The sequence below is a fragment of the Rana temporaria genome, chromosome 10 (genome assembly GCF_905171775.1).
Source record: "Rana temporaria chromosome 10, aRanTem1.1, whole genome shotgun sequence".
NCBI classification, from domain to species: domain Eukaryota; kingdom Metazoa; phylum Chordata; class Amphibia; order Anura; family Ranidae; genus Rana; species Rana temporaria.
Window position 1 is genome coordinate 80,821,995 of NC_053498.1, and position 11,667 is coordinate 80,833,661.

At 45.5% G+C, this 11,667-nt stretch overlaps 1 protein-coding gene across 1 annotated transcript; it reads left to right on the plus strand.

Annotated features, from left to right (window-relative positions):
• The first annotated feature begins 9,099 nt into the window (after positions 1-9,099).
• LOC120915238 (transaldolase-like) lies at positions 9,100-11,010 on the plus strand. The gene is made up of 2 exons (XM_040325583.1): positions 9,100-9,436; positions 10,335-11,010. Exons 1-2 carry the CDS (start codon positions 9,105-9,107, stop codon positions 11,002-11,004), a joined length of 1,002 nt encoding a protein of 333 aa, XP_040181517.1. The 5' UTR covers positions 9,100-9,104; the 3' UTR covers positions 11,005-11,010.
• The last annotated feature ends 657 nt before the right edge of the window (positions 11,011-11,667 follow it).

An 11,667-nucleotide genomic window follows, 5' to 3' on the forward strand; every position in this document is an offset into this window, starting at 1 on the left:
GTTTGTATATACTGGTGTGAATTGCAAGCAGCCGACATCTATCACTATACAAACACAGAGGGGCCTTTTAACCATTTATTTAACCACAAATAGCTTTAAGCTAAAAAAATAAAAAATAAATAAAAAATTGTATTATAGAAGACCTCCATCCAAAATAAATACATTTTGTTTCTGTTGTGAACGGGTCAGAGTGTATGTAACAACAGTTTACCATTGCAGCCCAGTGTGCAGATCCAGTGCAGACATTCCCCAGGGCTCACCCTGTCCTCATTACATGCCCAGCACTCTAATTTTTAAGTGACTCTCATTTGGATCACTTTCTCCTTCTTGCTTCACAAACGTCCCTTTATTTGGGCTCATATGTACAGGAGGTCTTTATTAATCTGCCCACACACATTCAAACTGATTATGCAACCTGACCTTAAAGTGAATCTGTATTTTTTTCAGTTGCTGTTTTCCTTGCAATCAGTCCGCATGGACGTCTACTGGTATGCATGGAGATGAGAACGTGGCCTGCCAAATCGGCTGGATCTCAGACCAGGCGCCTCCGTCTGTTTTCTGGTTAAAGCTGAAATTTTAAGTTTGGACATGTTTGTATAGTTACATTGGTCCAGACTGGACCACAGTGGAATCTGAAAATCACTATAGGGGGTACTGCTGCTATAATCACTGCTAGCATCCGGGTCCTATGCAAAACGGCTGCCCTGCTGCTTGGTGAATACAGAAGGTTGCCTGCTTGGCATGGGTGCCATTTACAGAATACTTGCACTAGTGGAAGGAATGCAAGGCCAAAGGATAGGAGTCCAAATTCATTTTTTAGTTTATACTGCAGTAAATATCCCCCATCCTCCTCTCTTTAAAAATTGGCACTTTTTTCTTTGGGGGGGGGGGGGGGGTACCTGTTTTTGACCGGTACTTGCTCCCAGTTACAGCCCCCCTCCTCCTTCTTCCGTAGCTTTCTGGGACACATCACAGGTCCCAGAAGACTGCAGGACCATTCACAAAGCATAGTGTGGCTCGCGCATGCGCAGTAGAAAACCGCCCGTGAACCTGCAAGGCTTCACTGCTGGATTCTTGTAGGATGCCAATGCCTTGACCCGAAGCGCATTAAAGAATATACCAACACATCAGATCCAGTATTGCACTCAATACTCTCCTCCCTCAGCCCTGTTACCACCAAGGAAGTTGCCAAGCTCCTCTCCATTGCCCACCCCACCACCTGGACCCTGTTTCCTCACAATTACTGCGACCACCTTCCCGCTCTATCCTTCACACTCAAACCCACATCTTCAACCACTCCATCTCCTCTGGCACCTTTCTTTCCCTGCTCAAACATGCACTGGTAACCTCAAAACCTCACAGGACCCCACCTGTTTGAATAACCTAAGACCCATCTTAGGTTATTATTCAAACCGTTTGCCTCGAACACCTTGTCCATGACAGCATAAGTTGCTACCTCACTGACAACAACCTTCTCGATCCCCTACAGTCCTGCTTCCAGCCACAACATTCCACTGAAACTGCCCTACTAAAACTCGCCAACAACCTACTAACTGCTAAAACGGCCAGTACGCCATACTCCTACTCTTAGACCTCTCTGCTGCCTTCAACACAGTTGACCACCTGCTCCTCCTCAACAAACTCCACTCCCTTGGCCTCCATAATTCTGCTTTATCCTGGTTCTCCTCCTACCTATCCCAGCACACTTTCTGTGTCAGATATAATACCATCTCCTCCACTCCTCTTCCTCTTTCTGTTGGGGTACCCCAAGGCTCCGTCCTTTGGCCCCTCCTATTCTCTCTATACCTCCTCCGTGGGCCAGTTGATAACCTCTTATAGCTTCCAATACTAAAGCTATGCTGATGATGCCCAGATCTCTCTACTCCCAAACTCATCCCCTCGATCTCCTCATGGATCACAAACTTACTGAATGACATATCAGTATTTGTCCTATCACTTTCTTAAACTCAATCTTTCTAAAACTGAGCTTGTAATATTTCCTCCTGCCCGATCACCCTCCCCATGACTTTACCATTAAAGGGGTTGTAAAGGTTCTTTATCCTATGCATTAAAGGGGTTGTATGGGTTCGGGTTTAAAAAAATAAAATAAAAATAACAAACATGTCATACTTGCCTCCACTGTGCAGTTTGTTTTGCACAGAGTGGCCCAGATCCTCGTCTTCTGGAGTCCCTCGGTGGCTGTCTTGGCTCCTCCCCCCAAGCGCTAACCCCCTTCATGGGAAGCTCTTTCCCAAGGGGGTTAACTTGCGGGCGTGGTCCCGTGATACAGCCGGCGGCTTTAGCCATTGACTGTCTCACTCGGCCCCGTCATTGAATGTGATTGACAGCAGCGCAAGCCAATGGTTTACGCTGCTAGCAATCTCCAATGACGAGCCGCCTCAAGCAGAAGGAAACCATCGCGGGAACGAGCCCAGGAGTTTCGTGGCTTAGGTAAGTAAAACGGGGGGCCCCGAAAGTGCAAGGTGTTTTTTCACCTTAATGCATAGATTGCATTAAGGTGAAAAACCCAAAGCTTTATAACCCCTTTAAGGTGAAAAAACATCTAAAGTTTGTCGGCCCCCCAGTTTACTTACCTGAGCCCTCGAAATGCCTGTGTCAAGAATGCGCTTTATCTTGGCCCGGTCTTCTTGGCTCTTCATTGGATAGATTGATAGCAGCGCAGCCATTGGCTTGCGCTGCTGTCAATCAACTCCAATGATGCGGGGGCCGAGTCCTGTAGTTGGTGGCTATGGACGCCGAATACAGGGAGCGCATGCAAGGTAACCCCCTTGGGAGAGCTACCAGGGGGGGAGCCTCACAAATGCATAGTGTCATAGGGTAAAGGGACATCCACAGTCTTAAGAGGGTGGCAAGGTATCGCAGCACCAGACCATAGGACAGAATAGTGGATAACTTAACGAGTTCTAAGCACCACATTTGAGTACAGAGGGTTGTTTCACTTTAATGACTACAGCCAGCCTAAAGCTAGCATATACGCAGGGCTAAACAACATCTAATAGGTTCCACCATCTACCCTAAACAATGTGGATGAAGGAATCTCCATCTGCCATCTATTGTTTTCAGCAGCCAGCGAGACCCACTGGTGCTGAAAACCTGAACAGTTACTGGATCTGATTTGATGCATTTGATTTGATGCATTTTCCTCCCTGGGCCTTCATCAAAAGCAGGCCACACACAGCTCAAATTTCTGTTGAACTGGCCGAAATTGGAGCATTGTATGACCAGCTTGAGATTTTCCTATTAAAATGTGTGATGTAGACTATGTTTGTTTTTAAGAGCAAACGGACATTTGGATATTGTATGCAGCTCTGGCATGATCGTGCCTGTGAAGGACAGCCTGGCATACAGCTTATTTCACTCTGGAACCAGGAACCAGGTATTATAGCTAACAATTGCACTCAAGAACTAGACGATATTAGCTTAGGCACAAACTGGAACTGACTTTAAAAATCCGAGCATTACTTACCGTTGTAGAGGGCGATCTTCTCCGCCACTTCCGGGTATGGGCTGCGGGACTGGGCGTTCCTTCTTGATTGACAGTCTTCCGTCAGGCTTCCGAAAGGCTTCCGACGGTCGCATCCATCGCGTCACGATTTTCCGAAAGTAGCCGAACGTCGGTGTGCAGGCGCAGTATAGAGCCGCACCGACGTTCGGCTTCTTACGGCTACTCGTGTCGGAAGCCTTTCGGAAGACTGTCAATCAAGAAGGAACGCCCACTCCCGAAGACCCACACCCGGAAGTGGTGGAGAAGATCGCCCTCTACAACGGTAAGTAATGCTCGGATTTTTAAACAACAACACGATTCCCCTAGACTAAATGAGCATACATCTAAGGGTAAAAGAGCAGAAACGGCCTTTATGGGTGAACTCCCGCTTTAAGCCCTGTACACACGATCGGTTTGTCTGATGAAAACAGACCGATGGACCATTTTCATCGGCCGAATCGATTGTGTGTGTGGACCTACCCTGGCTCCCTGGAGTTATGGAAGTGCTGTGGGTACAGTATATAGGACAGTGGTGCTCTTACCTAATGCCAGCTCTTTCGCTGGCATCAGGGCCACAGAATGGCGATACTTGGGCCTAGTGCCAGAGCTTCAGTGGCTGACTCATAATCCATAACATCCATGGGTGCTGGGCATACTGTAAGTCTTTGTCAAACAGTCTTTTATTTACTTGTTCCAACTCCCATTCTTGTGTAACTATAAAGTCCAATTCACTTCTCAATCCAAGCTCACTGTGAAGTTCCAACTCCCTAAAGTCTCAGATTTCCTCCCAACTCCACACCACTGCACTACCAAAATGTGAATCCTCCTGAAGCGTCTCTAATATCAATCCCGGGCCACCGTAATCATAGCCTTCTACGGGATTTCTGTTCTGTAGCCACGGACACACTTGAGTAGCCTTCAATTGCAGCTCTCGATACCTATCGTCCAGTACTGATTCAGCCTATCCAGCACCATCACCTATTCCTCTGGAGAATGGTATACATAAATCCAACTGCAGCCAGTACAGATCCATGGACGTAGGGAGGACCTTTTCATAATAGGCTTCTTCCACTTGGAGAGCCTCCATCCAGACCTCCCGGTGGATTGCGTCTCAATTCCAGCACATACAGGGAAGAACCTGGGTCTCCATGCTGGGAGAAGGTCTCTTGCATTTGAACTCCACTTCCATGGTGACCAGCTCCTGGAACACTTCTTCAATATCACCCGACACTGGGTCCTGGTGGTAGTTTGTAACTGCTTTGTAGGAAGAAAGCAGATCCCACTGCTTGCCACCAAATATGACAGACCACCTGCCACCCAGCCTGGGTGCCCCTGCCACCCAGCCTGGGTGCCCCAGTCAAGAACCCATGAATAAGTCAAGTGGCTATTGACGATACGCGTGGGGGAGAAGCCGAGTGACGCGATCGACGGTCAAATCCGTCCTTCTGAGGAGATCGTAGCACTGAGCGGCATTCAATGACTGATTGCAGTTGAGCCTTTTTACCATCGAGGTTCCGTGAGTGCAATCATTGTATTGCAGGGTTCATTTCCCATTTTATTACGTTATTTGCACCATATATCTTTCTTTTCTCCTTATGAGCGGCTGATATCCTGTGTTAATCGGGGAGTCCAGAAGGAAAAGGTTTTATATATTTTTTTTTTTTTTGCTATGACAGCTGCACACCAGAGGACTGTGGATCTCACACCTGTCTCCTATTAGCCTATGTACTGAACTGTGTTTTTTCCATGAACTATTTTTGCTGGTTCTATTTGAATTTTTTCACATTATAGTTTTTGAGTGGTTTTTGTTTATCTTTTGCACATATACCTCCCTGATTTGAGGTGTAGGGGGTTCTTATTTATGTATATGGTGTATATATATATGTATGCAATTTTTTACTTGATTATCAGCGCAACACAATATTTTCTTATCCAGTCAAGATACAGCTTTCTCCACTCTGGAACCAGGAAATATAGTTGAATATTGCACCCAATAACTAGACGACACTAGCTTAGGTGAAAACTATCTCTAAACAAAGCAACCAGTAATATCAGTACATCTAAAGGACAGCTATCATAAACATAAATATCCCACAATAGTTTGGTAATAAGGTAAAGTTGACACCATACTAGTCACATCTCCAAGAGGATTGGCAGACCGACAAACAATAGGTGACACAATCGATAATGGGAATTCACACCTAGGAGGCATACAATGGGGGGGATTATACAATGAGAGAAAAACACCTTAATAAACCAATTTTACACAAGGCAGCAGGAGACACCGGCATCAGGTTGCTCCAGGAGTATCCAGGTCCTAGGTTGCCAAAGTCTGTGTGTTTCGAGGAGACATGGATCCAAATCTGAAGCAAAAACACTCCAAAGGTCCCCCAATCGCACGCACCTCCCAAAGAATGGAGCCCCCTCAAACACCAGGGCCCATAGTCAGTAGGCAAGAGGCTACCCTGCAGTCCCTTCCAAAAGCCTCTATCCCAGATTGAATCTGTCACAGTTCCAGTCGGCTGCATGACTTGAGTGGTGTGTTCCAGAATCAGAACAAACTATAACCGGGAATGGCCAAATCTAATACAGACAGGACCCCCCATATCAGAGATTGAAAAGTGACCAGCGCTCCATATGTGTGTGCATGGATAGCTTTAGTATTAAGCGTTAGACTGTGAAGGAAAGGACATGCTTCAATTAAAGCGCAGTTCCACCCAGAAATGGAACTTCCGCTGAAATGATTCAACCCCCCCCCCCCCTCCGATGCCACATTTGGCACATTTCAGGGGGGAGGCGGGAGCAGATACTTGTCAAATCCAGGCATTTGCTCTCATTTCCGGGTGCAGATTGCTGCACTTAGTGCGGAAAACTACGCAATGTCTGGCCCCTCCTTCCCATCGCTGTCTTCTGGGAAACACACAGGTCCCAGAAGGCAGCAGGGACCATTCAGATTGCGAATGTGCAGTAAAAAAACAGGCTGTGGAGCTGCAAGGCTTCACTTCCTGTTTCCCTTAGTGAGGATGTAGGCGTCTGCGCCCGGAGCCCAGGGATGGGTCGGCTTGGGGTGAGGACATTGCAGGCTCCTTGGACAGGTAAGTGTCCTTATATTAAAAGTCAGCTGCTGCAGTATTTGTAGCTGCTGACTTAAAAAAAAAAATTCCAAGACGGAACTACACTTTAAGTTTTGTTTTTCTTGGAATGAAAGGCAATACTTGCGTGGGTTTATACTCTGCTTTCGCTGTGGATTAATGCATATTGTACTGTTGTCAAACACAGATCTCCGCTTGTTACAACATCCTTAGGTGTTAGGAGATTAGAGATACCCACTAAGCAGAAGTAGTTTAAAGTGACACAAAAAAAAGTTCTATTCAAGTATGTACAGCCCCTGAAAAGTATCCTCTATTGCTCTCAATCTCCTCCAAATCTCAACATTCCTTTTTTTTTTTTGTATACTGTTCTAATCTGATTTCCTACTAGACTAGAGGGTACAAAACAAAAAACTATCTGGATTGGGACTTTACAGACGTTCCAACTACTAAATTGTATAAAACTTATATTAAACGGCGGATTAGTTGTGATGCAAAGCAGGGATGAGAAAAGATTTTGCGTAGTAAAAGCAGCACACTTTACACACATTAGACCATAGTTGGGCACACATTTAACCCCTTGATCACCCTAGATGTTAACCCCTTCCCAGCCAGTGTCAATACTATACACTGTCACTGTACTAATATTGTATTAGTGTCAGTGGCAGTTAGTCCCCCCAGCATCAGTTAGTGTCAGATTTTCCGACGCACTATCACAGTCCTATTATGAGTCGCTGATCACCGCCATCAGTAGTATATAAAAAAAATAAACATTCCAGTATATACAGTGGGGCAAAAAAGTATTTAGTCAGCCACCAATTGTGCAAGTTCTCCCACTTAAAAAGATGAGAGAGGCCTGTAATTGTCATCATAGGTATACCTCAACTATGAGAGACAAAATGTGGAAACAAATCCAGACAATCACATTTGTCTGATTTGGAAAGAATTTATTTGCAAATGATGGTGGAAAATAAGTATTTGGTCACCTACTTTTGCCCCACTGTATACCGGGGGTATTTCTCTTTTCGTCCATGGACGGACACAGCCTTCACAAGTCTTGACATATGGGTTATGTTCCTGTCCTTTCCTAATAGACGGAACATAACCCACTTGTCAAGACTAAAGGAGCTGTGTTCGTCCATGGACTTCAGAGAAAATAATTTTACAGCGAGTACAAAAATCATATTTTTGCTTTCAACAAAAGTGGAGTTAATCTTTAAGCTTCTTTTCAGATCCACTTGAAAAAATTATTCTGATTTGAAACAGTCATGTAGAGTGGGGCCTAATTCTCACCTTGCCAATACCTTCTCCCCTTTCCTGCTTTTGTTGCAACCACCTGCCATACCTGGTCCATTCCATGTGTGGGGAAACATGTGACGTCCACCCCTTGAAAATGCTTGGGTCTAACAGCCAATCGCCAGGCTAGAGCACAGTCGGAGGGCCATTCCCATTAGTGTCCAATGCTGGCCATCACTGGGACATCACTGGCCGCTCTGACAGAGGAAGGAGTGTCAAGGAAGTTCAGGCAAGGGACTTTACTGTCACTTTTCCTCGAGTAGGTAAGGTGACACTGTCTCTTTAAGACAGTATTCATCACATTCTGGGCGCTAGGTCGCCGTTGCGCCTAGAATTATCGACCTGGCGCCCATGGCAGCAGAGCTGGGGAATCCTGTGAGCGTATCCCCCCCCCCCCACCCGCGATCGCGAATCCCAGCGATCGCGTTGTGCCGCTAATTTAGGCGATGGCTTTGCGGCCTATGCATCGAGGCGGCTGGTGTGAGGCGAGCTGCCTGCCGGCCGGGATGGATAAATGTCATGGAGCTGCCATTGGCTGTGCTGGGTCGGGGATGATGCAAGCAGAGAGCACAGGCTGCGGGCGCTCCGCCTCCGGCCGCCTCTCGCCCCGGGGATTGGGGAATTTCTATGAGGGGGCGGTGCCACCAAGTCATTGCCATGGGAAGTCACAGGAAAGGAGTTAGCCGGAGGCTGCACATGATCTCACAGAGCGCGAACAGCAAGGTTAAAGGTAAAAAGAAGCCAAAAAGACAATAATTTTAAAACCATAATTTATAGGATTTTTGCACTTATGGTTCACACTAGCAACACTGAGTTAGGGCACAGGCATATTGATATTGTTCACTTTGCAGCCACTGTGCCCATCAATTGTCACCACTGTGCCATGCCATCAAATGCAATCACTGTGCCATGCCATCAAACGCAGCCACTGTGCCATCAATTGTCACCACTGTGCCATGCCATCAAACGCAGCCACTGTGCCATCAATTGTCACCACTGTGCCATCAATTTTGTCGTTAAAAAAAAACTGGCTCCTAACTTTTTTAGCTGGCTCCTAGATTCCAAGCAAATTTGTCAAGCCCTGCTTTAAAGCGGGAGTTCACCCAAAAAACTATTTTTAACATTAGATTGAGGCTCGTTTTGTCAAGGGGAATCGGGTGTTTTTTTTTAAATCAAAGCAGTACTTACAGTTTTAGAGAGCAATCTTCGCTGTTATGTCCAATTGTGCAGTAAAGAAGCAGAAGATGGAAGAGTCCGCGTTGGAGCAGCTGAAGAAGTACACGGTGGTGGTGGCTGATACCGGGGACTTCAAAACCATTGAAGAATACAAGCCACAGGATGCCACTACAAACCCATCTCTGATCCTGGCAGCAGCTGCAATGCCAGCATACCAACATCTGGTAGAAGATGCAATCCAGTATGGGAAGAAGCTTGGAGGTTCTGAAGAGGAACAGATCAACAATGTCATGGACAAACTTTTTGTGTCATTTGGAATAGAAATCCTGAAGGTGGTTCCTGGTCGGGTTTCCACAGAGGTAGATGCCAGATTGTCCTTTTTTTTTTTTTTTTTATAAATTCTTTATTTTCTTAACTGCATTAGTGTTATACAGCATCACACATGTGTACATTAACAATTCTCGACTACCTATACAATAGAATCATCTTTCAGCATTTAACAGACCATGCCTTCTCACCTTAGCATTATTACTTTGTTTTAACATAGCATATTCCTGTTCATCCTACTCTTCTATTTTCTCATATTCTAGTACACTTATGTTAATATTTCTTAACACCAATGCAATATATTTTTCTTACCTAGGGTAATACCCCCTTACCCTCCTCCCCAAATCTACATAAACAGATTAACCAACCAAAATATAACAAACTCAAGAGCAAAAAAAAAAAAAAAAAAACACACACATCTTGAACATTTGGCTCCCCCCTACCCACCCAGTCCCCAACATATCCGCCTACGCACTTTGTTCCCTATATTTGATATATGGTGCCCATACTTCGCAATATTTTCCTTCTTGCTCTCTCAATATCATCGTTAAACTTTCCATTTGCTGGATCTCCGCTATTCTCCCCATCCATTGTAATTTAGTTGGCGCTATCGCACTTTTCCAAAGGGCCGGGATACATGCTTTTGCTGCCGTAATCAAGTGCCTCACCAAGGAATTTTTATATCTTTCATTAGACAGAGGGATATCGTGAAGCAAAAAAGCTGATGGATTTTCTCCCAGAGATACATCTGTGATTTCTAGGACCGTTTCTGACACCATTGTCCAGAATTCTTTTAATCTGGGACATTCCCAAAAAATATGAAACAAAGTGCCCTCTGCGTTCTGACAGCGCCAGCATTGATTGGATACTTGCGGATATATCTTATTCAGTACTACCGGAGTTCTGTACCACCTGGTCAAAATTTTATACCCTCCTTCCAGATTGTCCTTTGACAAAGATGGGATGATTAAACGTGCCAAGCGCATCATTGCACTTTACAAAGAAGCTGGTATCGACAAAGAGAGAATCTTGATCAAGTTGTCCTCAACCTGGGAGGGAATACAAGCTGGAAAGGTGCTTGAAGAGAAATATGGAATACACTGCAACATGACGCTGCTGTTCTCTTTTGCTCAGGCTGTGGCCTGTGCCGAGGCCGGTGTTACCCTCATATCTCCATTTGTGGGCAGAATATTGGACTGGCATGTAGCCAACTCTGGCAAGAAGAGTTTCGAACCAAATGAAGACCCAGGTGTGAAGAGTGTTGCCAAGATTTACAACTATTACAAGAAGTTTGGGTACAAAACCATTGTGATGGGCGCTTCATTCCGCAACACTGGGGAGATTAAAGCACTTACTGGATGTGATTATCTCACCATTTCCCCCAAGCTGCTGGGAGAGCTCAGCAAAGACGTCTCCAAACTCACTCCAACACTCACTGTTAAAGAAGCTCAGGCCTGTAACCTGGAAAAGATCCACTTGACTGAAAAGGATTTCCGTTGGCAACACAATGAAGATCAGATGGCTGTAGAAAAGTTGTCGGATGGGATCAGGAAGTTTACTGAAGATGCTGTAAAGCTGGAAAAGAAGTTGAAGGAGCAGCTTGGAAAATAATCTATTTAATACTTTTATACAACAAATCACGGCATCCAGATCATAGCCCGCCGATCCTCATACCGCTTCCGAATTCCTGCATTAGTCTTACTCCTGTTTTTTTATCAACATTGTAACATTGCCATTTTACATATTGTGTACATTTCCTTTTTGTACGATGAGACTACTTATGCACTGATTAAATCCTGCACCTGCCAAAAAAAAAAAAGAGAGCGATCTTCTCCGCCGCTTCCGGGTATGGTCTTTGGGACTGGGCGTTCCTATTTGATTGACAGTCTTCCCACAGGCTTCCGACGGTCGCATACATCGCGTCACGAGTAGCCGTAAGAAGCCGAACGGCGGTGCGGCTCTATACGGCGCCTGCGCACCGACGTTCGGCTACTTTCGGAAAATCGTGACGCGCTGTATGCGACCGTCGGAAGCCTGTCGTAAGCCTGTCAATCAACCATGAACGCCCAGTCCCGCAGCCCATACCCGGAAGCGGCAGAGAACATCGCTCTCTAAAACGGTAAGTACTGCTTCGTTTTAAAAAAAAAACACCCGATTCCCCTTCACAAAACGAGCCTCAATCTAATGTTAAAAATTTAGTTTTTGGGTGAACCTCCACTTTAAGAACCTCTGCAGCCAGAAAACTGTATCATAGGCCTTGGCGCTGTGTTGTTG